General features: G+C 49.3%; 1 protein-coding gene and 1 long non-coding RNA gene across 5 annotated transcripts; one reads left to right on the top strand and one right to left on the bottom strand.

The window, feature by feature from the left end:
• The first annotated feature begins 1,183 nt into the window (after positions 1 to 1,183).
• On the top strand, positions 1,184 to 22,166 carry ZHX1 (zinc fingers and homeoboxes 1). Of its 4 annotated transcripts, none has more exons than XR_014689054.1 (3): positions 1,184 to 1,399; positions 12,807 to 16,195; positions 21,274 to 22,166. XR_014689054.1 is itself a non-coding variant. In XM_084507730.1 (2 exons), the coding sequence occupies exon 2, from the start codon at positions 13,024 to 13,026 to the stop codon at positions 15,649 to 15,651; it is 2,628 nt and encodes an 875-aa protein (XP_084363856.1). In that variant the 5' UTR covers positions 1,184 to 1,399; positions 12,807 to 13,023; the 3' UTR covers positions 15,652 to 22,166. The 4 variants fall into 4 exon arrangements, 2 of the variants coding, with proteins under 2 accessions (XP_084363856.1, XP_084363857.1); XR_014689055.1 differs by having other exon boundaries at positions 20,667 to 22,166; XM_084507730.1 differs by having other exon boundaries at positions 12,807 to 22,166.
• On the bottom strand, positions 21,259 to 23,898 carry LOC311430839. The gene is made up of 2 exons (XR_014689056.1): positions 23,041 to 23,898; positions 21,259 to 22,772 (listed from the first exon to the last, which is right to left on the bottom strand). It is a non-coding gene; the product is annotated as an uncharacterized lncRNA (long non-coding RNA).
• Positions 23,899 to 25,806: the final 1,908 nt, after the last annotated feature.

The following is a 25,806-nucleotide window of genomic DNA, read 5'->3' as shown; positions in this document are numbered from 1 at the left end:
TCTGGAGAGAAGACCTTCACAGTTAAAAAAAAAAAATATATATATATATATATATATAAAGGTGTAAATCTCGGTTCTACATGAACAGCTGTCACAGCTAAGGGTTCCCAGAAGCCCCATTCTGTTTTTTCTGACTTGGGGAAAAGACCAACTTTTAGCGTCTGAGGTAGAAACATTGCTAAAAGCAGCGGTATGTGGAAACACAGCGTATTGAAGAGAAGTACGTAGTGGGAGTTAAAGCGAAGCGTAGACTAAGATATCTGGACGCGTATTGAAGGAAGAGCTCCTCTTTATTCAACTTGGAGGTGGAAAAAAAGGGGGTTGGGGTGGGTTTTTTGCTTGTTCGCTCTTCGTTTGTTTTTTCTCCAAAGGCTTTGGGGGTGTCCCAGCCAGCCCCGGAGGGAATTCCTCCCTCAGCACCGGGCACCTGAGGGGAACTCGGGGCTGGAGAAGAAGCCGAGGGCGGGGAGCCGGGCGCCCTCAGCGCCTTGATGCCCTGAGCCGAGCCGAGCCGAGCCGGGCCGGGCCGGGCCGGCCGCCGCCTGCCGGGCGGAGCGGCTCCGCCCCGCTCCCTGCCGGGGGAGGCTGAGGCACCGCGGCCCGCCGCTGCCCGGCCCTCCCCGGCTCTCAAAGCCTCCCGGGGAGGGGGGGGAGAGGCTGCGAGGCGCCGGGAGGATGCGAGTGGGCGCCGCGGGCGGCGAGGCGAGGGCCCGGGCGGCCGGCGGAGCTGGGACTCGGCGGCGGCTCAGCGCCCGCCCCGCCGGCAGCGGACGACTCCCGGAGACGCAAAATGGCGGCGGCAGAGGAGGAGGCAGGCGGCGGGGCTGCGAGGAGAGGAGAGGGGGGCGAGGCGGCTGCGGGGGGCGACCCCAAGCGGCCACGGGAGACCCCCGGGGAGAAGGCGAGGCGCTCCCCCGGCCGGCCCTGAGGAGAGGGGCGGCTGCGAGCACCCCTTCCCCGGGTCCGTCAGGGGGGGAACGGGGCGCGGTGGGGCGGCGGCGCCCCGCCTCGTCGCCCTCCTCCTCCTCATTGTCTGGCGGCCCCCGGGGGGGGATAAACGAGGCAGTGACAGAGCCGGGGGGGATGGGGGGCACACGGGCAGGGCGAGCAACTTCGCTTTCCTTGCCTTGAAACGGGACGGAGCCAGCCGAGACCGGGCTCCCCCCCCCCCCCCCTTTCTATATACACACACACGCTCGGTGTGGCGGTGGGAGGGGAGCGGGGCCATGTCCCCAGCCCTGCCGGGGGTTTTTGGGGTGCCGGGGGCCGCCCTGACGCCCGGCTGTCCCCCAGGTGCTGCGCGGCGCTGGAGATCGGCACCCGGCGGGGCGAGGCGCCTAATGGAGGCGGCGGCGGGGCGCTGAGGGAGCGGAGAGGCTGCGGCTGTCAGCGCTGCCCGGTAGGTGCTGGGGCTCCCCGTCAGGCTTGACGGAGGAGTTTGGCTTCGTTGAAGGGTGAGTCAAGGCTGAGGTGGCGGTCCCAGCCGGGACAGGCGGCCCGGAGAGCGCCTCGGGGCTGTCAAAGTGCGCGGCGATCCGTGCAAAGGGGGGGGCTTTGTTGTGGAAGTGCTGAGGTGAGGACGAGCTGGAGGGGGAGAGGAGAGGGGAGTTTGGAAAGCTGCGCTGCTGGTGTGAAGGAGCAGGAGCAGCCTGTGCCGTGGTGGTGTTTGCTCAGAGGGGTTGCACGCACGAGGAGCTGGTGGGAGCTCTGAGGAACCCGGTCCAGCTGTGGAGAACAACCTGTATGAGGCAAAGCCCAGGACCCAAATACCATAGGCCGTAAGTCCAAACCTCCCCGAACAAGCAGACATCATGTACAAAACCCATTTGTTACCGTCTTTAAACATTGCCAGCAAGGCAGCCTCTTCCAGTTACGCTGTTAATTGGGTTCCCCGGAGCTCGTTAGAAGGAGGTGCCATTTTTTCTAACCGAGGTGACTGCTAACTTCAGGCTGGCAGTCCTCCTAGCTTTCCCCAGCCAAAAAGCCCTTTGCATTTCGGTAAAGCACCTGTGCACTGTGCTTGTTTAACAAAGACAAGTTTGGGACATAACACTTGGAGGTAGGGCACTCATTCTCTTTGTGAGGCTTTCCTACTCCTTTAATGCTTCTTGTGGCTCTCCTGGGCTCTCTCTTCTCTTGCCAAGCCCTCGATGACCTGTGCCTGCTTCAGCTGCATCCAGCGCTCCGTTTGCTAGCCGTAATTGTTGTCATTTATCTCTGCTGGTTATTATTGGGAAAGACGATGTTTATCGCTGCGTGTCCATGTGTCCTTGGAGCTTGTTAGAGCTGGCTTTTGAACTGTTCTGCCTTTTGTAAATTTCTCCACGCTGAAGAATTTCTGTCAAGTGATGGACTTTGTGCTGTTGTTAGGATTCCTTTTGTTCCTAATGTACCAAAAAGGCTGTTCCCTTGGGTCTTTTGCTTCCCTTAGCAGTTTGTGGTGTTTCACTTAGGCTTATTACTATCCTTGAGCTGTTTTTCCCCCAGTCACTTACAAAGCCTGAGGGACAGGATTATTTTTTTTTTATCTAGTTACCATTAACATAAATGATCTTTTTGTTTGGATGTGACTTCTGAATTCATAACAGTCTTACTTCAAAGATCTACGACTGGTTTTGAAGTCTGATGCTTTCTTCAAGTTTGAGTTGAGAATTTCTTCCATCTTTATGGAACCAACTTCTAAAGCAGCAAGTCAGTGTAAACTGTTTTTCTAGTTCTGTTTGCACGTAATAAATATAACCGAGGCATACTCGCTTGTGGCTGAGCTATGGCCAATCTCTATTTCTATGGTCAGTTTCTCTTTGTGTCTCAAGGCTGAAGTCTGGCTGAGAATTCCCCTGTGCCAGATGCAGTGTTTTTTTATATTATGAAATTAGCCTCTCTAATTTTCAGAAATCCTGAGCCTGTTGCAAAATTGACAGAACGAGCTCTTTGGGGTCTGTTTAATAGAAGTCCTCCATGATAAGTTTTGGGGTGATGACGGGAGGGGACGTTCTGGCCACGTTTGGCTGAGTGCAGGAGGGCCTGGACGCGCTGTTCCCTTCTGTGAACTCACGGTCGGTATTCCCTCTCCGTCCTGTGCCAGAGACGTGAGGTCACTGATCCATAAATGCCCGAGATGGTTTGCCTCGGAGTTGCCGGTGACTTGTAAACAAGTGATGCAATTTTCAGGATAGCACCGTTTCCCCTCCTCCCTTTGTTTCCTCGCTATTTCCCAGTCAGGTACCAGTATCAGTGTTCAAGTCCTGCTGCTGGTTGTATCACCTTTGCCGAGTGTGTGCTCGTAGGAATCCAGTTTTGTGGTGTTACTAATTAACTTTCTGACACTGTCACATCAGGCACTAAAGGTGCTTCCTCCTGCAGTCTACACAAGGGATGTGATGAGTGAAGTTTTCAACATCTTTATTGTCATTGGTAGTATTAATTCTGATTTTCATCTTTTATTGCAGTCCATCATGTTAGTTTGGTTTGGGTTCGGTTTGTGGTTTTGTTGTTGGTTTTTGGGGTAGCTCAGGGCCTCCTGAAATACTCCAACCACTCTGCTGCATAAACAGTTGTTTCTTTTTCTGTGGAGGTGGGAGCCACCAAAAATGCCTCATTTCCTTATCCTGCAGCAGCCAGATGGCATTTTGTAACGCTGCGCCGTGCCTCCCTTTGGCTGATGGTTCATTTCCAGTTCTCTTGTCTTTCTGAGAGCTGGAAGGAACCACACCAGGACCACTCACCTCTTTTCTCGTACCCTTCAGAGTGCAGCGAGCTGCAAGGTGTTGCACAAAGCAGCATCTCTGCTTCCAGGGGATCCTTTCTACCCAGCTCTGGAAGTCAGCCCAAAGGGAGCGCACGGCTGCTGTTGTGGGAGAACATGAAGGGCAAAACAGGCAAGAACTCTGAACACGTTGCTAGTAGCTCTTAAAAGACCTTGGAGGTAGATCATGGAGAGCTTAATGATGCAAACACGCTTTGAAAGTTTGACTTCTGCTTGCACCTAACAGGTCCAGAAGAGCTCACTTCCAAAAAAAAAAAAAACAGGCTTCCAGTTGTGTTTGGAGCCGTTCCAGAAAGCCACTTGGTGTTGTAGGTTCTTGTTGGGTGTCTTGGCCTTCTTGACCCATAGCTTGAAGCCGCTGCTGGAGCCAGCCTTGGAGCCAGCAGGGAGCTCCTGAACTTTGTCATGGTTCTGGCAAAGGCTGCAGGTGGTCAGCACCCTGAATCCTCAGAGCATCTCTCGAGCCACATATAGTTTATGAGACCAGAAAGAGCTGCCGGCTTATAATGAGTGCTGTGACTTAGGCACATGGTTTGTAGAGGTTTTAAGGCGTCGTGCATGAGTGCCAGGCTCCTGTTTGGTCACTGGGACAAAACGAGACCTGGGAATGTTGGATGTCCTAAAAAGAGTACAGGGGAGACAACCGGGGAGGAGGTGTGGCTCTTCTTGGCCTTGTTTAACCCCCAGCCCCTCTACACTCCACAAACCTTAGTTACAGCTGTGGGCTTCTGCAGAACGTCACAATTCCTAGTAAATCTTCGGGATATACTTTAAAAGCAGGAAAATACTATGTTGGTTTATTTTTTTTTTGTATACATAGGGCAGCTGCCAGCAGCAGCACCTGCTGGAGTCAAGGGTGCTGAGCAAGGCAGGGTCGTGTCCCGAGCAGCAGTCACAAGGGGAGCTGAGCGGAGCCTGCCTGAAAATTTGGGGGGTTTCTGCTTCTCAGCAAGCCGAAACACAGCTCCCCGTCCCCAGTATTCCTCGCTGTGAGGATGAGGACTGAGGAAGGCTCACCGTGCCTGCAGCTTCTTCAGTTCTTCATGCGGGGAACTCTTGGAGGAGCTGGTGCCTCGGGAAAGAAAGCACCTGTTGGTGCTGTGGGCATCCGAGTGTGATGCTAACCCACGCAACGCTGCCCCTTGCATCTGACAAATGTTTTACAACTTCGACTTCTTTGCAGGTTTTACTTAAATTTGGTGGAGGAGGCTGTGGCTGAGCAGAGAACTAATTTGTTATTTCACTAACTGGAATAATTTACAATGGAAAGAAGCTTTTTTTAGTGAAAAGTTGTGTTTCTGATTACAACTTCGGGTATTTTACCTCGCAGTCCACGAACACTCTTTTTAAACTTGATTCCTGACAAGTCGCTTTTCTTAATTCTCGAGTTCTTGGACTCCACCAGGGGAAAAGGAAGGCCCTGCTAATATTGCTTGGTTGTTTCCTTCTGGAGGAAGGAGGGGAGAGTTGAGAAAAGGAGGAATGAAGTCAAATGAATTTACTCTTCGCACACCTGCTGAAAGAACAGGCGGGTGTTCTTGGGAATCTCTCATTTAAATCTCTGTGTATGTGTTTCGAGAGGATGCGTCCTCACTTAGAGGAGCCGACATCCCATTGCTGGACCTCATCCTGATGGGGCTGGCATCTGAGGGTTACGCGGGCTGCTCCCGGCCGGGCTCTTCCCACCCGGGGAGGCCGAGGGAGCCGGCCGAGCGCTGCTCCGCTGCCTGGAAAGATTCAGTCATTTCCACCCAAAGCGAGGAAATAAAAAGCTCGGTCAGCCATTTCATCTGGAGATACCCCGCCCTCCTCCAACAAATATGAAAAAGGGAAAATGTAGGCTTGGGCCCTCACAGATCCCAGCAGTTTGCACCCGTTCGGGTGATGCGATTGGGGTCGGGGCAGGCAAAATAGAAGTTACCTTTATTTATTTTTTTTAATTTTGGCAGAGGAAGTGATAAGGTTGATGTTGCCCCTTTGATATTTGATTTAACCCACTGACTGCCCGGGAAGGAAGGAGTCTGTGCAGTTTACCTTTGTCCTAGATTCAGTTTTAATATCTCATGTTTAAATGGGGGGGGGCTGATCTTTATTCTTAATGATTCATGCCGCCTCAAAGCACAGTGGTTTCTACTTGTGTGCTGCCTTTCCCACTGGGGGATGCAAACAAAAGAACAATAATTTCAGACTCCTCCTTCAGTTTCCAAGAGAACCTTAGCTGCTCAGGGATAGCTCTGAATTTTAAAAGCATTTTTTTTTCTTCCAAATTATGTATTGATTGCACATAAAATAGCAGCACCGTAATATGCAATTGAAAACAAATGCACGGGGGTGCTCGGTTGTTTTTAATGCTCCTCCTTTATTTTTATTTTATTTTTTTTCCTCCAGCAGAAAACAAAAAGTGGATTCTGTTCCCATAAGCCGCTCTTGCAAAATCCGCACAAACATTTATTAGTCTAGACACAAAATATTCTCAGCCGGCCTCAGCCCGATGATGGCAAAAAGAAATAAAAATAATAATAAAAAAAAAAAAAAAGAAAAGGCAAGCTAATATTGTACTTGGCTGTCAAAAGGGAAGGGGGGAATCATGCCCCAGGCTAGTGAAGCTGTAACATTTTGCTGGGGCTGCCTACAACAACAGATGCATCTCGTTCCCCTGGGCTTCCAGGCCTGCCTATTCTCTTCTGCTGAACTTGGCTGCTCGCAAACATTCCCTGTGAGTACCACACCCCGGGCTTCTCCTGGACGCTTTTGATTCGATTTAATAATGGCACCGGGCGTGCTCCTCTTCACCAGGCCTGCTCTTCTGCCCCAGAAATCAGGTAGCGAATTCGTTGATTGGAAAACGTGCAAAATAGGTGGGATCTGGGGTGACTGGTAGAAATCAAAAGGGTTTGAAATAGGCGATGTGACCGCAACTTAAACCTGCAGGAAGGGAGCATCGATCCAAATGGTTTATCCGAATCTTCAGCTGCAACTTCTGTAAATACCAACTCCTTCTCCTCGTTTGCTACCGTGGCAGTTCGCGGACTTTTGCTGAGTTAAAAGGACAAATCATAGTTGTGGGTGTTGTTTGATCAGGCCTCACGTTCTCAGACTGCTGGGGTTTTATATTTTTGTCATTTTCTTAGAAAATGGTGAATGATGCGTATCCTGGCTTCCAGATGATTAGTTCCTGTTACTCCCAATTTGTGTCAGGCTGCGTTTGGTTGGAAATGAAAATGTAATTGCAAATTCCCCTAAACAGCACAACATGTCTGTGGTATTAATTAAAGCACTGTAAATACGTAGAATATCTGAGAATGCATTCCTTCAAGCATGACCGTGTTTTTTTAAACCTACAGAGGAGGCAAAATACGGTATTTAGGCTTAGTAGATGAAATGTGTTGCTTCTGTGGTGACAGATCCATGTCTTGAGATCTTAAACCTGGTGGAGCTCATGCTCGAACCTTCAAAGGAGATGTTACATGGACAATAAACCGTCCTGCTTTTCGGGGAGGACTCTCCTTAGGTCATTCAGAAAACGCCTTCAGTCTTCACTCACTGCAGCATTCACAAAGTGAATGCCTTCCTGTAAGGTTAGTCCCCGATGGCCACTCGTTCTGTGCTTTCAGTAAGAAAAAGCTTCGCTGCTTTGAATCTGAATTTGCAGCCCCGCGTTTAGGTGAGCCCGGAGTGGCGTCAGGCATCGCTGGGCTCCTCGTCCGGCGGCGCTGGTGAAGTGAAAGAAGCCAAATGTGAAGTTTGACAGTGAGCTGGGGGCTTGTGCTGGCCCGGTGGCTCTCTCAGCCCCCGGGTCTGAGCAGCGGGAGCATCCGAGCAGCACAGGACGGAGCTCAGCAAGAGGCTGGGGTCAGGGCACTGCTGCAGATAGAAATGCTTTGCTGGCTGCAGAGGTTAACCGGATACACAGCGCTGTTTTACTACGTGGTGGAGACCTGCGGAGAGTGTTTCTGCCCTCCTTTTTAGCTGAAACATCCCCAGATTGTAAGGGGAAAAAGAATAGAAGGGACTTGCGGAGGTCATCTGGCCCTGCCTCCTGCTCAAAGCGAGGTTAACTTTGAAATGAGATCGGGTTGGTCTGGGTCTTGCCGAGTTTTGCAATCTTCCAGGGACGGAAATTCCTTCAAAGTTGCCAGCAGATCTCCTCGACCTCTCCACACAGCTGCCTGCAGTCCCCAGCCGGTGTGGAGGTGCTGCTACTCCTCCATCAGCCTGCCCCACAAGCAGTGAGTGATCTCCAGGAGCAGGCCGAGAGCAGCGAGGTGGAGACAGACCCGAAGCAGCCCCAGAGCCTCTCCTGGCTCCTGGCAGAAGCTCAGCAGGGACCGAGCACCCTGCATACGGAGAGGGAAACTCAAGGGTTGTGCTGCTTGGATCAGGTCAGGGCACATCCTAAAGAAATTGCAAGCATCGACCAAAGAAATTCATCTCCCCAGTTCTAGGAGAGTCTGCCAGTAGGCTCTAGGTGAATTCTGCTTTGGTTTTGTGGTTTAATTCAGCTTACAGGTGTAAAGCCGATGTGTGACAGCAGGAGGCACCTTCAAAACAATCAAACGTCAGCTCCGGAGTCACATTTTTGACTTGCAGTTTGAAATTCTGACTTGCAACTTGAAATCTGGCAAGGGTCTAGCCCGAGGTCTGACAAATGCCTTCTGCTGTTCAAAGCGAAGGAACTGGCAGGATTATGAGTCAGAGTTTGTCGCCACCTCCTTGTATCCAAGGTAGGATTTGCAGGATATTTTGTTACCCGCTCTCCACGGGCTTTCATGCCTGTCACTCCTGCTGCTTTAAACCTCCGCTGGCAAATGGATTCTCCTCCTCCCTCTGCCTGGGCTGTCACCCCGGCGTGGTGTGGGACCATCTGCGGGGCTGCGGCAGCTGAGAGGTGCCTGGGGACACTGAGCTCCCGAGGCGAAGGGAAGGTTTTGTACTCGCAGCCCTACGCCGGGGCCTGGGAAAGCTGAGGTCTCCGCAGATTTTTTTTTTTTCAGCTTAGGGAAAAAAAAATAAATAAATTTTAAAAAATGGAAGTGGAAAGGAACATTTTGTGAAACGGTGCCTGTGCCAGATTTTCGTTTTAAGGGAGGAAATCCCGGGGGAACAAAACCTTTTGTTTTGGTGTTTTAAGGATAAACTTTTTTTGATAAACAGCTTCTGAAGTGAAATCAATTTTTACCGCTACGGTTTTTAAAAGCCAATATGGAACAAATATTTTGGGGGTTGAATTAAATGTTTATTCAACCCAAAACACGCTCCACGATCTTTTCAGGTCAATAATGTTATTTCCTCTTCCTCCCCGTTTTTCTGTGTAACAGCACAGCAGGCAAAACAAAACAGAGCTGTAACTATGCAAAAAGAAATCCATCTCTGAACTCTGCCACCGTTTTGCTGGCTAAGGTGAACGTTTGCTTCGGCGATCGTGGCCAGGCCTGATCCTTTAAAGAGTAATGACGTGGAGATGTCAGGTGCTATGAGCACTGGGCGCTCACCTCCTGAATTAAACACGCTCGAGCTCCAAAAACCAAGAGCTGCCCATGTAAAGTGGAGCTGCCCGGATGAGCAGGTGAGGGAAAATTAGGTTTAAATTGAGATTTGCTCAAAATTCTGGGGTCAGGAGCAGCGATGCCCTCCTGAGCCACTCCGCTTGGGCACATCCTTCCAGTTACGTTCAGTTTGGGGTTTTGTTGCGTTTTTCTCCCTTTTTCCTGCATGCTGCACAGAAATGTCATACAGCAAGCAGGGAAAAATGGCTTTTCATAAAGCACCTTAACACACGGAGAACACTTTCTGTAGTCTCATTTCTTGTGGCATCGGCTCCTCCTGCTTGGGGCATGGAAGGACGAGGCGGGCAAAACTTTAGAAATGTGTTCTTTGACTTGCTTTCTGCTGTCAGCCGTATATCTTTTCCTCCTGAAACTTCAATCAAAGAGGCAGCACTTAGGAAATGTATAAATCTGTATCCAGATCTGCTACTGAGACAGCTTTTAAGTGTTGAATTCCACTCTGGAGAGTAAGCCGGTCTTAATAAAATTACTAATGAATTGGTGTTATGAACTGTTTATGTTCTGAAGAGCAGAGTCCTGAGCAGTTGTGTGCTCGGAGATAAAATATAAGCTCCAGGGCCTTTGAAAAGGTGTGCCTGCACTTAGTTTAGTTTTATTTCCCTGGGAAAATATCCGTTTTGTGGGCTGGTTGTGCTAGGAATGTCACTTGTGTGAAGATCTGAGGTAAAATTACAAAAGGGCATTGTAGTAGCGAATGTCCTGAGAGATGAAGTGCAGCTACGTGGAATTTTTCCTCCAGATTCTTCTACTGCAGAATCACAGAATGGGTTGGGTTGGAAGGGACCTTGAAGACCATTTAATTCCAGCCCCCTGCCACGGGCAGGGACACCTCCCACCAGCCCAGGTTGCCCAAAGCCCCATCCAGCCTGGCCTTGAGCACCTCCAGGGATGGGGCACCCACAGCTTCTCTGGGCAGCCTGTGCCAGGGCCTCACCACCCTCAGAGTACTGAATTTCTGCCTTATATCTTAATCTTTGCTCCTGTATTTGACTCAAAAGTATTTAAGGGACAAGCCAAAGAGACCCCTGAGCCACTAGTGGCAGTCTTTAGGAGTTTGTGGAGGATGAGGGGTGGTCTCAGGGGAGATGGGGCAGGCAAACATAAAACCTGGTCTGAAATGAGGGGGAGAACACGCCGGGAATTACAGATCAGTTCCTGGAATCGTTGTTCCCAGAAAAATACAGGAAGAATTTGCTTTAAAAAGAGCCTGTAAGCACCTAGAGAACAACAAGAGTTTATTTTTAAGACAGGTGGATTTGTCAAAAAGCAAGTTATCCCACGCAAACCTGCATTCCTTCCTTGTCAGTGGAGTCAGCCTCCTGCAGCTGGATGCTGCAAAGCCGCCTGAAGTCAAAACCCACGAGAAGGTCGCAGCGGCATCCTCGTAAGCAGAAGAGGAGAGGTGTTTCAGGGGAACTTAACTACTGGGGGTGTGCGTGATTGCTTTGATCTACTGCTCAAGCGTGAGTTGTAATTCCCTGGTACGCTGACAGACGGTGGTCAGGCAGCGTGCTGCAGCTGCAGCAATCCCATCAGTAACCGGTACCGGGGCTTCTGGAAGGTTTGTAGAGGAAGGAGGGCTGGGAAGGGCTGCAAACATCTGGCTTTGCTGGGATTTGAGAACAGTGAGTGCTGCTGCACCTCCGGTCGTGTCAAACTGCAACCCCAGCCAGCTCTGCTGGCTGCTGAGGAGCTTGTGACAACTGGCATGTCTGGCATCTCGGAAATTTTACTCAAGATCGCAGAAAAATTAGGTAATACCACCCAGCTCTTCCCCAGGAGAATTGCCCAACGTTTCGTCTTGGCAGTTGCCTGTCTTTTGTGAAGAGCCCTCCAGCCCCGCAGAGGAGTGGCACAGTTACTGATGCTCTCCCTACCTCTCGTCCCTCCGGGCAGGGAGACAAATGGATCCATTTAGCTGGGCTTCGTGGCTTTCTCGCTGCGAAGATAAACGAGACGGTCTGCAGCGCACGCTTTGTGTATGCTTTAAAATAAATATCCTTTACGCCTCTCTGCGATTTTACAGACGGCTGGCGGTGGCTTGTTGAAGAAGGGCACCCTTCAGTGCCAGCGCTATGAAATAATTATGACCCTGGAATGATGATTACCGGAGATTTATGGAGCGCTGGCGGTGTCCTTAATGCTGTGTAACCGTAGCCCTGGCATAAGGAGCCCCTCGTCCTGGGTGGCACACGCCGGGTGTAGGCAGAGGAGCAGTGCAGAGAGATTCGGAGGGTCACTTCCAGGCACTTGGGGAGGATTTTTGCAGCAAAGTGCAGTAAGCCCCAGTTTCAAAGCACTGTGTGATAGCTACGGATGAGTGATTTTGTCTTTTGCCTAAAGACAAAAGGTGAAGTTATGAATTATTTGCCTTCCTTCCTAGCCACAGCCTCTGCTCGCCCCATAATCAAAAATAAAGGGCTGTGTTACCCTACTGTGGGAAATAGTATTTATTTTCTCCTTCTTGTTTCTTTAAACTGCACTGCTTCCTTTTACACTGCTCTTCTTTCAAGATTTTGTCAAGATCCAAGCTGGCCTTCTGTTTCTAACCTGTTACACACCCCAAAAACCTTCTGAAGCTGCTGCTTGGATGTTCCTCTTGCACTCTGGGCAGTAGATAATGTTCCACTGTCTACAGACTCATGTATCTGTGGGATTTCTTGTACGAGCAATCAGTGCCTGCTTTTATTTCAATAAGAAAACTATTAAAGAGAGTATAACCCACTGCAGAAGTTGGTGCATCGTTTCCAACAGCCTAGTTGTGGTCCCAGTGGGATACAACTCACTCCAGTCTGTGCTATTTAAGAACATATTTATTCTCTGAATTTATGCAGGCCTCAGACTGGGCTGGTACTTCTTTAGTTTTTCTTAGAAATGAACAAGGAATTCTGAATAGAAAATACATAATTTTGTTTGGCTGCTGCTTGCTATATCACTTTTTAATGCCTTTTTTTTTTTCTTCTGGTAGAGTTCACATAATCAATCACATCCCCATTAATGCATAGAGCCAAGAAAACAGATCTTAGTTAATTGCCATTTGTTAACAATCAACTTTTATTGGTCTGGGATTGGCTTTCACTTGAAGAATGACATTTGGGGAGCTAGGAGGAAAGGACACTCATCTTTTGTCTGTCAGAGCGCCTTAAAAAGGCATTTTTTGCCTCATTTCAAAGTGGGGAGAAAGGCCCTGTGCATGCTTGTCCCTCTGTGTGTAATGAAGCAGAAAAATAGGCTAAATGTGCCTTTTTTAGAAAGGAAACAGAGGGGAAATCAGTAGCCCAGCTATAATTGAGTTGGAATTTGTCCTTCTTGCCTTAGCTGTGAGGATCTCTTCCTGGAATGGGTCTGCTGGTTTCAGGGGTGAACAGTGGTGGACGGAACCCTAAGGGGCTGGATTACCTTAAGCCATGCTATGTAGCAGAATAGAAGTCAGCCTTTAAATCGAACTAATTACACTCTCTTCTTTGCTACAGGTGGTGGATGTGGACTTTAAAGCAGTGTCTCAACATTTCATCCTCAACTGTCTTTTTTTTAATCCGATTGCACTACCCAAGAAAAGCTGCTAACGGGAGAAATGTTGAGACGTCACCAGAACTGACTTGAAGCACCAAAAGCCATTATTACTGATGCAGAAGAGCTTGAAGCTAAGCCTGTAGCTGACCAGTCCGTATCGCATCCACAGGAACAGGCATGGCAAGTAAACGAAAATCAACAACGCCGTGCATGGTCTTAGCCAACGAGCAGGATCCGGACCTGGGGACGGTGTCGGACGTGGAGGAAGGGCCGCCCGCAGCGGCGCCGGCAGAGAACAACCCCGCGGCAGAGAGCGCCACGAGCGAGGAGGACGCGCACGAGTGCGTGGATTCAGACAATCAGAAGAACGCCAGTAAAGTCGAAGGCGGCTACGAGTGTAAATACTGTACTTTCCAGACTCCCGATCTCAACATGTTTACTTTCCACGTGGATTCGGAACATCCCAACGTCGTGCTGAATTCGTCCTACGTTTGCGTGGAATGCAATTTCCTTACCAAAAGATACGACGCGCTCTCAGAACACAATCTGAAGTACCACCCCGGCGAGGAGAATTTTAAACTGACCATGGTGAAGCGTAACAATCAGACAATCTTCGAGCAGACTGTCAACGACCTCACTTTCGATGGGAGCTTTGTTAGAGAAGAAAACGCCGAGCAGGCTGACCCTGCCGAGGCCCCCTCGTCGGGGATCTCCATTAGCAAGACGCCCATTATGAAGATGATGAAAAACAAAAGCGAAACCAAACGCATTGCTGTTTTCCACAACGTCATCGATGACATTCCTGGCGAAGAAAAGGGAACGGAAAATGAGCCAAACTCGGAAGAAGCAGGAGAGAAGCCACCGCCAGCGGTTTCCGAGTCCAAAGCGAGCCACTCGGCCGTTTGCAGCGCAGCAGACGTGACGAGCACGGTGGTGACCCCCGCGCCGGTGCTTCAGCCCGGGGTGGCACAGGTCATCACGGCTGTTACAGCTCCGCAGAACTCCAACCTGATCCCCAAAGTCCTGATCCCTGTAAATAGCATTCCGACCTACAACACCGCTCTGGACAACAACCCTCTTTTGCTCAACACCTACAACAAATTCCCGTACCCGACCATGTCAGAAATCACTGTGCTCTCCACTCAAGCGAAGTACACGGAGGAGCAGATCAAAATCTGGTTTTCTGCCCAGCGTCTGAAGCACGGTGTGAGCTGGACGCCGGAGGAAGTAGAGGAAGCGAGGAGGAAGCAATTTAATGGCACGGTGCACACGGTGCCGCAGACGATCACCGTCATCCCAGCGCACATTTCTGCCGCTAGCAACGGGCTACCTTCGATTTTACAGACGTGCCAAATAGTCGGTCAGCCAGGCCTTGTTCTCACTCAAGTCGCAGGTGCCAATACCTTACCGGTGACAGCCCCGATAGCTCTGACTGTAGCGGGAGTCCCAAACCAAACCCAGCTGCAGAAGAGTCAGATCCACACCGCTCAGCCCGTGGCAGAAACCAAGCAGGTAGCTGCAGTGCCTGCCCCTCAGCCGATCAAAAACGAAACCGCCCTAATGAATCCCGATTCCTTCGGCATGCGGGCCAAAAAAACGAAGGAACAGCTGGCAGAATTAAAAGTCAGCTACCTGAAGAACCAGTTCCCTCAAGATTCGGAAATCAGCCGGCTTATGAAAATAACGGGCCTGACTAAAGGAGAGATCAAGAAGTGGTTCAGTGACACGCGCTACAATCAGAGGAACTCGAAGAATAACCACGGGATTCATCTCAACAGCGATTCGTGCGCCACCATTGTTATTGACTCGAGTGATGAAATGAACGAGTCCCCAACGGGAGCCGCTCCCCAGAGCAAGTCCTCGTGGGGTGCATTTCCCGACTTCACCCCGCAGAAGTTCAAGGAGAAGACGGCTGAACAGCTGCAAGTCCTCCAGGCGAGTTTTCTTAATAACCCCGTCCTTACGGACGAGGAGATGAACAGGTTAAGAGCCCAAACCAAACTGACCAGGAGGGAGATCGATGCCTGGTTTACAGAAAGACGGAAGTCGAATGTCTTAAAGGAAGAGGGAGCCGACGTGAACGAGAGCAATGCCAGCAGCTCAAAAGAGGAGGCTGGAGAAACATCTGTGGGAGACGGAGCAGCGGGACCAAAATCGGGGGGCTCTGCTTCCAGCAAAATAGGCAAAAAATCCCCAGAGCAGTTGCACATGCTTAAAAGTTCCTTTGTTCGCACTCAGTGGCCGTCCCCGCAAGAGTACAACAAGCTGGCAGAGGAAACGGGGCTCCCAAGGTCAGAAATTGTGAGCTGGTTCGGCGACACTCGCTACGCCTGGAAAAACGGTGGGCTGAAGTGGTATTACTACTACCAGAGCGCCAACGCGGGCAGCCTAAACGGGCAGGGCTTCGCGAGGAAGAGAGGGAGAGGAAGACCAAAAGGGAGGGGGAGAGGAAGGCCTCGAGGGAGGCCTCGGGGGAGCAAGAGGTTAAACTGCTGGGACAGAGGCGTGTCGGTGATAAAATTCAAAACTGGAACAGCGATCTTGAAGGACTACTACATGAAGCACAAATTCCTTAACGAGCAAGACCTCGATGAACTGGTAGCCAAATCGCACATGGGGTATGAGCAGGTCCGAGAGTGGTTTGCAGAAAGGCAAAGGAGGTTAGAACTTGGGATAGAGCTCTTTGAGGAGAACGAGGAGGAAGACGAAACGCTGGAAGATCAGGAAGACGAGGAAGAAACAGACGATAGCGATACGTGGGAACCGCCCCGACATGTTAAGCGTAAACTCTCCAAATCCGATTGACGCACGGTTTGGGATCTGGGAGCCAAAAACCTGTGAATTAGGTTTGATCTGATGCTGAAGAGCCAAACCATTTTTCCTGGCCTTCGGTTTTAGCAAGCACCTGCAAAGCATCTCCCTGGCACCCGGGAGAACACGGGCAAGATGCGACCCGTGCAGGCGGCCAGCGTTTGCTTCCTTGCTACCAGAGGTGGACATCCTCAGGCCCAGCCTAGGACATGGGGTTACAAATCAGCTCCAGTTGAGCTCCTCCTCTTCCGCGTTACCGATGGGAAGGTTCATCATTCACATGACTGCTTCTCAATATTTCATTGCCTTATGTTGTTTGATTCCAAAAAAACACAAACCACCACAGACGCATATTTTTTTGTTGTTGTAGGAGAACATTGCCTGCTCGCGAAGGAGGAAAATACAGAAAACCTAGGATGTGTTTTTGCAAACATCACTTCACCTGAAAGGTTTCAAGGCCTGGGTTTATTTCTTAAGGAAAGGATTCAAAACAAAAGAGAAGGGGAAAAGTGTGACAAAGGAACCAATGAACCTAGGGGTGAGGATTGCTTGGTTTAAGAAAACGAGGCGATATTGCACCTTTTGCATATCTTCAAAGTGTTTTGGGTTTACAGAGCTTGTGCTGAAATGTTTCTTGCTGATAATTATGAGCTAACTGAACGAGTTTAATGCTAGAAGATGCTTTTCGTTAAATTTAATCAGTGTATCCTACATCAATTTAATTTAAATGCCTGACAGACTTGATGCAGTTGATAGCAACATTCATTTTTAGCTTATGCATTCTTTACTTTGTTGGAAAATGGTAAGAAAAGTATTTATGTTTCTAGCTAAAAAGACTAATTTCTTGAAATCTTACACTGTATTTTAAGGTGAACACAAGGCAGAACCTGCCTGTTTCCATTGGGTCAGCGTTGCTTACGGTCGTGTAAGAATACACAGAGACAGAGGCGAAAAGCGTCTTCAGGTGCTAGTAAGAAAGGGTTTCAAGTAAGTTGTGGCAACGACCTGCTTTATAATTCTCAAACGAAATGAAGTTATGTGGCTTTTAGATGGTTAGGCACGATAAACACAGCGGTGTTAGCTTGTTCTCTAGCGATAGCCCGGCTGAATGTTTCACGTGCAAGTTTAAGCTAAAATTCAGCCTCGTGGATTGAGCTTGCCACTGTGCTGGTCGCTCTTAGGGCTGCGGGGTGAGCACACGTATTTGTAGGGATGGTTCGATCTGCCTGAACTCCAGGAGCAGTCGAATCTGATAGGGAGCATCTGCGTCTTGGATGAGTGTTTATATTTAAAGAAAAGAAAGGAAAAGAAAAGAAAAAATGGTCTCGAGGCAATGAAGTCTCCATAGCGTTTGGATGACCAACTTAAGAACAGGGGGCCAAATTCACAGAAGTTTAGGCAGATACCTGGTGTTGTAGAGGAGTGGTACTCCAAGGAAGAGTAGTTTGTGTCCGTACCACTGTCAGTCTGCAGTTTTTTAGGGGTAAGTTGCTTTATATTTAGGTGTCTAAAGATGCTAATGAACTGGTGCTGCTGTAAGCAGCGTTGTCTGCTTTTCCATGGGCACTAACAGAGTGCACGCTAGCCATCTCCTTTCCAAATCTGTCGACCTCTTCTCTGTAGGCATTTGCATCTGTTGACCTGTGAGGGAAAGATGAGCATAGAGAAAACGTGTCCTGATGTTTCCGGATCTCCAAGAACCTAATCTAGAGTTATTCTTTCTTCCTTGTTGTGATAACTGTCAAAAGACCAAGGAAATCTTTTCGGTGATGATTTTCTGAAGCAGAGGAGCTCATATTAAACGCGATTTTCCTGCCAGATTGTGGCTGAAACCTGGGTCAGAACAAGAGAGGGAATAATGTCTGACAAATGTCTGTGAGCTGGTGTAAGAGAGGTCAGGATCTGGCCTCCCCAGCACGGGCTGCTGCGGGAGGTTGGGAGCTGTGGCTTGGCAGGTGATGGTGTGGGTGAGGCTGTCGGGGATAGCACAAAATCAAGGAAAGATTTGCGTTAGCTTCAAGCTCCGCTGGGACCACAGGGTCAGAAATCAATGCTTGATGGGTGGGAAAGGACAGAACTAGTAGGGGAAGAGATGCTATTTTTAAGTTTCTAGAAATATTAAAGCAAATCCTTAAACTCCTTGGGAATATGCCTCCAACAAGCGAGTTCTGCCTTCAACCTTAGGGGTGAGCCAGAATTAATTTAAAAACAAACAAACAAACAAAAAACAACACCCAAGCAACCTGATAAGCATCTTGATTTTCGTTAGCATTTAGTTTATCACTAAATCTAACCTTCTTTAAAAGATGCAAAAAAAAAAAAATACAAAGATCCAAGTTAATTGTATGATTACTGGGAAATTTTCCGTTTTGGCAGTGCTCTGTTAACTAACACGCAGCTACAGTGTTAGGCCTTAGCACATCTGGTCTGAGAAAGGCAGGAAGAGGAAACACATTGTTTATCAGACTAAATATAGTTGGATTGGACGTCTTCTTTGAGTAAAATGGTCAGAGAGGATGGCTGGTGTGTGCTGGACCAGATCTTCAACTGCTGCAAACATCACAGTTCCTCGCGTTGCATAATATTGTTATAACAGCATTCACAGCCCGTCTCATCTCTTTGCAGAACACAGAACTTAAATTAAACCAGGTGCTGGGGGCCGGGTAACGAGAGGTGCAGGGTACCCACCTGTCCCTTAGGCTAGATGCAACCTTTCGGTTGTGCCAAGGACGAGACAACTCTGTGTGGGTTCAGTCCTGAGAACACCGGCTGTATGCACTTACCACTCACAATCTGCTATTTTAGTTGGAAAAAAGAGTCCAGGTTATTTCACGTTTACAGCACGGGTGTATTTGCATTGTGGGAGATGCTTACCAGAGGCTCCTGCAGCAGAGCTGATGGGAGGAGCACTGGAAGGAGCTGGCGGCATGCTGGAGGCCGAGGGATGCTCTGCTTTGTCTGTAGCCCCTGGTCGTGGCAGCCCCAAAGTGCTGGTGGCAGGGGGTCAGCCCAGATTCATCTCATCTGGTCTTAGATCCGATCACCTGGTTGACCTGGTGCTGGTTAATGTTGTCTCTGGGATCCGGATAAAGCCAGGCTGAAGGCAGGCAGCTGCCGAGGCGCTCGCTGTCCCTGCATCGTGCTGCTTCACCGCACGTTGCGCTCTTCCGAGCACTGAACAAGCGCTGCAGTCACTCATGTGCAGCACGCAGAAATCCCAGCTCTGACCTGAAAGCAGAAAAAAGATAGCTGGTAGCCCATGACTAGATTCAGTGGATTATCTCTAATACTGCAGTGAGCCGGGCCGTTCCATTTCTGAACCTTGTCCAGTTCCATTTCTAGTGTTTTTTTCACAGCGTTATGTGCAATATGGTTTCTAGCAGTAACTTTGGTCATCAGTAAGGAAACTCACGCGATGTCCACGTGTGACGTGAAATAATTTCTCTAATGCATGGCTTGCTGACGTGGGGTGAAAGCCCCTTGTCTTCCTGCCCACCAAGGAGCTCCGAGGCAGGCGAATGCTCTCCCTTCTCCTTCGGAGCAGAGAGAGGATTTCTGCAGCCCATACAAAGGGATTCAAAGCCCGATGCAGTCCCGTAAGCTAGAAAGCCCCAAGCTGCAGACACTCTCCTCCTGCATCTTCCCCAGAAGTGAAAGCACAGCAGTAACTCTGACAACAAGTCTGGCTGCTGCGGAACCAAGCTGGAAGGTGGGGAGCATTTTCCTTTTGCACTTAACGGGGCGCTGCGCATCCAAATCGGATCTCAGCGTTTGCTCCTGTAAATATGACAGCCCCAAACCGTGTCCTCCACCACCTCCTCCTCTCTGTGTTCCTATCTCCCAAGGAGAGAAGATAACCCTTAGGCTTCTGTGCTAGTAAATATCCCCGCCCTCACCCGAAGGCACAAAAGTAGAGTGCAATGAAATGTAGTTACTTGTCTTTGATTTAATTTATTATTTATTGGAAAATACTTTTGCCTGCGTTCGGTAGGAATGAGGAATTAGTGATGAGGGAGCAGTAAAACTGCTGGAAGTTGTTGGGAACGCCTGGGATAATCGTGTCGGGGATGGGACAGGCAAGTGCAGGGCTCGGTTCCTGCCCTGAGCAGTGCTGGGTTCTGCCTGTTGTGTTCCCCGTTGAGCTTCTGATGCACTGGGATAAAGATGTTTGGTGTGACACAAACTTACTGGGGCAGGTTTGGTGAGGTTTTAAACAAAAGTAAAGTCCTCTCCAGAGCTATTTGTACACACTCAATAGTGGAAATTTCAGCGTCATTGTCCCACTTGTGAAAAGGGAGCTTCTGAAGCACGGGCAGTTGCTGACAGTATTATCAAGCCTAATGGTCTGAGCTTTTCTTTTGTCTTTTTTTTTTTTTTTTCCTGCTGCAGTGAAGGGCATCTGCACTTTTTCAGTGGATACTCATAGAAAAAAAAAAAAAATAAAAAACGCCTTACCACAACATTCAAAATGTTGGGGGGTGGCTGAGGATCCCGTAGCACTTTTCCTGAGTTCAGGGGGGATTCGTCTGGCTGAGTGCGAGGCTGCTCGTCCCCAATGCCTGCAGCCGGTCAGAGGAACTGTGCCCCAAACCCCGCTGGCTGTTACAGGCAGCTTGCAGGCAGACACCGATCTTAGAGATGTCTGGAGTTAAGGGGAGACGAATCTTCACCTTGCAGCGTGCTGGCTGGGTGGCAGCGCTGGTCTCTGGAGGGCTTCTGTTGTGTGAGCGATGGTACTCGCCTCCGCTCCCTGATGGCACGCGTGGGGAAGCGTGAGGTCTTCCTTTTGGGTTTTGTTCCTTACTCTAGAGCAGCTGGCACTCCAGTGGCGGATAACGTAGCTGGTCCTGGTTAGAGTACTGTGGCATAAATACGGCTGTCGGGTTGCCAAAATATTTTAGAGAGTGTTAGCATCCGAGCATTGGACTGTGCATACCTAAAAGTGCGTTGAGACGTAATATTTGTATCCCAATTGATCAAAGCGTCTCCTTATGCTTATTCAATACCAGATACCTATCATGAAACTTACCCTAACGAATCTGCTAGGATGACAGAAGATTCAAGCTGCCAAGTCTTCACTTGGGAGATGAAACAACCAAGCGCGAGCGCTCCGCTCTGATTTTGCCGTGTTCCCCTTGCCTCCAGTCCCAGCTTACGGGAGCGTTCCCGATCCTGCCTAGTTGGTTACCTGCACGTATGCTCACCGTTTGTACAGAAATGCACTAAAAGGAGTTGCCCTACTGGGAAGGCTTTATATTGTACAGAAAATGTGGCACTAGGTACCGCTCTTCACGTGCACAGGAGAGTTAACAGGTGTCGGTCTCGTTTACAGAAAAGATGGAGCTTTGCAATTTCCTATAATATATTGCAATATATTTAAATGTCCTGTTTGACATGTGAAATGAAGCTAAATTAATGCGTTGTTAATGTGTTGGAAGTATGAGGAAGACGATTCACTAACGACCAGCAAGGTTTTTAGAAGGTGTCCGGTATGTAGCAGTCTGTGTGATGTCTGGCGTACGTGCTGTTGTTAACGGAAGCAGCGATGCTGTTCTCGTGTAGAATGAAGCGTTTCTGATGAGTGATGCAATAGCTTACAGTGTCTTTCCTTTGTAGCTGCCCAGCGTGGTGAAGGGGAAGCAATTCTTGAAAAAGTTCAAGAGAACTGGTTAACTGTGAATGGGCCCTAAACTTTTCGTGAAACCAAGAACATATTTGGACACACACAGGACTTGAATACTCAAAAGGATTGGAACTTAGTGTTGTGCCAAAGTTAAAACTACTGCAGTTGGCAGAAGTTCTGCACTGTAAATAGAAGACTGATTAAAAGACAGCTTTTAAAAAAGAAAAAAAAAAAAAAAGGAAAAAAAGAAAATCAAATTTTAATACAGTACATTTTTATTCTGATACATAATGGAAACATTCTGTTTTAGACCTTTTCTGAAGAGGCTTCAGTGACCACTAGATTTTGTCCTCTTATATTTTGTTTGGCCTAATCCTATATGTTCTAGTAAGATGGGCTTTACTGCCTGTGTTCTTTGATATGTGATTAAGCTTATAGCTTGGAGTGACCAAACATTTTACAGAGTAAAAGTTCTTAGAAACAGTATAATGTAACTGATATTTCTGTGTCTTATTTATCAGGCTCTGCACAAACTTGGAAAGTTGTGCCGGACTTGTACAACTCATATATGGGAACGCAGCATACTTCTTGATACTACAAACCTAAGCCTTTGTGGCGGTATGGATCTCGTCTTTGGATTTATTTTTGTTATTTTTTTGAGGCAAAGAGATGAATGGATGCTGCTGTAAAATATTTGTAATATTGCCATTATTGCTTTCTGTAGCAATTACCGCTTTTGCTTCAACAGATAAAGAAAATAAATCAGAGATAGAAAAATCCTACAAGAAGCTGGTAGAAGAAAGGATCACGTGGGGACTTCTGAAAATAAACTTTGTACCAAAAAAATTTGAAACCAGAAATAATGGAATAAACGTCTCCTTACTGAGTGTGTGTGTTTTTCAAGGGCCGCGTGGAAACCAGAGACCGTGTTTGTCTGAAAATGTCACGAAACGGATCTTGCCGAGTGCTTTTTTTTTTTTTTTCCTGTTCCACAAAACCGAATTTCATTGATGCCTCGGAGGCGATACAAGTGGAGAAGTGGCTTGGCTGGAGAGCCAGCACCAGGGCAGCTTCACGTTGGGGTCGAGGCAGCAGCTTGCTGCTAACTCTCCTGTCCTATCAGCAGGGACGTTCCCGGGGCTTTTCTCATTAAGGCAGACGCTCTTTATTACCACACTGAAAATATTTGGGGTGGGAGGAGTAGGGGTGAGCAGGAGCCTCCCTGCTGAAGCCCCTGTCAACTGGACGTCACGCTGGGTGACCTCAGGGCTGGTTTAAAAATGTGTGTTTTCCTCAGGCAGTGCCAGAGGTGGGCATTTTGTTGAGCCCCAAATCTCTCTAGAAGCCCCAGAAGGCTCCAGGAGCCTCCTGCCAGCCTCCCTCACCTCCCCAGCTACCTGCGGTGTCCTGCTCCAGCCACTGTGCCATGGCCTGGGGTGCTCGGGACCCCATTGTCCCCACAGGACCTGGCTTCACTCCCACATGCCGATCCCTGAAAGAAAAAGACAGGTTTAAGGCAGCAGAGCTGTTCCTGTGCCATGGCTTGTGTCAGCACGGAAAAACTACGCCCTGAACCCAAGCAGTGACCTGGAGGCGAGCGCTAGCGGTCAGCACAGCTGGGTGTTTGCCCAAATAGTTGCACTCGGTCCAGTGAAAAAAAAAAAAAACAGGAGGGCAAAAAATGCTTGTTCGAGATTCGGTCAGCTCCAGAGGGAGGCAGGAAAAGCGTCACACAAACACCTTTTTTTTTTTAAAGTTACCTTTTTTCGGTTGCTGCCTTGGCAGTGGCTCCAAACTCGGCTATTTTTAATAATTTCAAGTCCTGATGGCGTTTTGGGGCTGTTCATTGCCTTGTTGCACTTCGAGTAGTGTAAAATGAAAGCTCTGACTACGTGTTTCCAGTGCAAAAACGCTGAACTGTGAGCGCTGTGACTAACTCCTTCCCGTCCGTGTCGCCTTGCAGTCTCGGTGCCAATGTGCGTTACCTTAAAATATTTATCTGGGAGAAGAAAAAAAGAAAAAGATGGGAAAAGGGGGAGAAACTGGTGGTCTCACCTAGCTGATTCGTGTCTTTGGGTGAAAGTAAAGGTCAGCTCTGGCAGTAATTCTCTGAGCGACTGGTCCTGTCCAGCTGTGCAGAAGCTGCACCAGAGAACCCAAAAAACCCCCACTTTGGGTATTCCCGTGTGGAAGCCTCCAGACAGACAAGGAGAGCGGGGCTGAAAGCCCACGAGTTGTGAGGAGCACTCGAGGGCAATCCACAAGCCCTTTGTGCATTTCTTTGACATAGCTTTTTGGTTTCTTGGTTGTTTTCCCGTTCTTTAGGTTTATTTCTCTCTGTTCCTGCAAGGCAGCAACGTCGCAGGCAGTCAGCTCAGGTTTCTGGATGAGTTTTGGGCCTGACGCCGCCCGCTGTGGTGGCTTTGGTGCCACCTGGGACCTGCAGCTGCATCTCAAACCAGCCTACGATTTTCTAGAGCTCACCTGAAATGCTGTTTTTCCATCACGGGCAATATCCCCTCGTTTGGCACCGTGCAAAGAGGCTGAGGGATGGCTGGCGCTGCGAAGAACTCGCGGCTCAATAAAAGGAAGGAGACAATAAGCAGAGGGAGACAAGGACACCTCGAGACACTGCCAGGAAATGAAGAGCTCCATAACGAGCTCCTCCTCGTCTTCAGGGGAGAGCCCATGTTATGACTGTCCATAAATAATAAAAAAAAAAAAAAGCAAACTGCTCTCCCCTCGAGGTACGAGTGTTTCACAGTGCCTGGAAGAACCCAGGGGGCAATTCTTTGGAATTAATTTCGCCTCGGAATAGGCTGGGGAGCTGGAGAAGAAGGGCTGTGGGGGTTCAGACGAGCTCTGCCTGCCATGCTGCGTGTTCTTTTCCTGGCCAAAAAGCTCGGAACAAATTCCTGCCCGTCGTTTGGGCTGTCCTGCGTGTCCGGGCTTTCTCCGGGCTCACCCTGACGGCGAGCTGAAGCACACGAGCTCGTCCCCGGCTCGCTGAGGCTGGAGCTGGGTCCCAGCACACCACAGCTGGCTCAGGCTCATGCCAGCAGCTCCAGCGGCTTGGCTGATGCGCAGGAACTCGGCGACTGCAACTTCTCAGAGTCCGTCGGTGCCACTGGCCTGATTTTCACCCGCTGAGCTGGTGGTTTCGGCTGGCAGGGGGGTAAGACCTCGTCTGCCTGGAGGAAGAGATTCATCTGTGGCTTGTTATCCTTGAGGATACACGGAGCAGCTGTGCCAGTTCAGGCTCCTGTATCTCCAAACCCTCTCAGAGCTGCCTCTTGCAGAGCTGCTTTCTCCCAAGTGAAGCCCAGGCTCACAGCACCACAGCAAACCACGCCGTGCAAGCTCAGGCAAACAGCTTTGCTCACGTACAGCGGGGATTTGCGCGCTGGCAGCTCCGCCGATGACTCGGGTCTCGCAGGAGGAATTGAGCAAACCTCCAGTGCTGACAAGGCAGAGGAATTTCCTTAAGTTGCACATTTTTAATTTCGGTAACTAAGACACGAGGAGCATTTTAAATGTCTGAGGGGAGGCGGGAGAAAGGGAGAGCCAGGGAAGGAAGGAAGGATGGAAGAAGAGAAGCGATGCTATGCCTGGGACTTCTGCCTCAAAGCACACAGTCAGCCGCTAGGCCCCCTGCGTGGCGCTCAGGAATTGCTCCCCTATCATTGATTTACCAGGCAGAGGCACGCTCGTTGCAACACTGAGCCTCTGCAGACCACGTTGGTATCCTCAGAGGCACCGGTGGCTGAAACCCTGAGCCCTGGAGGACTCCGCAATCCACGCTGGCAGCCAGCTGGCTGCTCTCGGGTTTGCCCCTGGGAGCGCCTTGCACTTTGTGTTTTACTTTGAGCGGGGGCCACATTTCACTTTGATTACTCATCTTTCTTTCTTTCTTTCTTTCTTTTTTTTTTTTTTTGTTCTTTTCGATTTGTTCTTAACAGTCCTGCTGGATTTTAGTGCTGTACTCATCAGACCTGTGTTTTGCAGCATGACCGGCAGTCCTGGAGGAGTGGGGAAGCAGCAGCACGTGCCCAGCATGTGTGAAGAGAGGCGCAGACGCTGTAGCTGTTCAGACACCAGTGCCAACCTCTGCAGATTCCTTCCCGTGTCCTCTGCGTGTCCTGCAGGAGCTCAGCACACCAGTCTGCATGCAGAGAGGAGACAGATGGTTTTGCTGTGCGCATACAAGAAGCTCTGACTGTGCTCGCCTACCCTGATGCTTGTAACGAAATGACTGAAGCATCACGTGGAGCAAGCTCCTGCTTCCCTCCAGACTTGCTTGTTAAGCAGTTTCCTATGTTCAGGAGGGCTTGTTTGCCAAACGGTCAGCTTAGAAGCGAAAGAAACCTCAATCCCCTTTCATTTTCTGGTCAAATCTACCTGCCAATGTTTAGTTTCAACCAAAGGATTTATACCAGCTGATGCTAGTTCCAGTCACAGCTATGCTGGTGTGGAAGATATTTTGAGCATGTATCCACTTAGAGCAAAAAAACAACACAAGCATCCTC

This window comes from Aythya ferina (genome assembly GCF_964211825.1).
Source record: "Aythya ferina genome assembly, chromosome: 2".
Taxonomy (NCBI): domain Eukaryota; kingdom Metazoa; phylum Chordata; class Aves; order Anseriformes; family Anatidae; genus Aythya; species Aythya ferina.
The sequence above is the reverse complement of the archived record's forward strand: the minus strand, read 5'-3'. Positions and strand labels throughout refer to the sequence as shown.

Bases quoted from the DNA above. Each gene is read 5' to 3' on its own strand.
- ZHX1 (XM_084507730.1), top strand. From the start codon at position 13,024: ATGGCAAGTAAACGAAAATCAACAACGCCGTGCATGGTCTTAGCCAAC.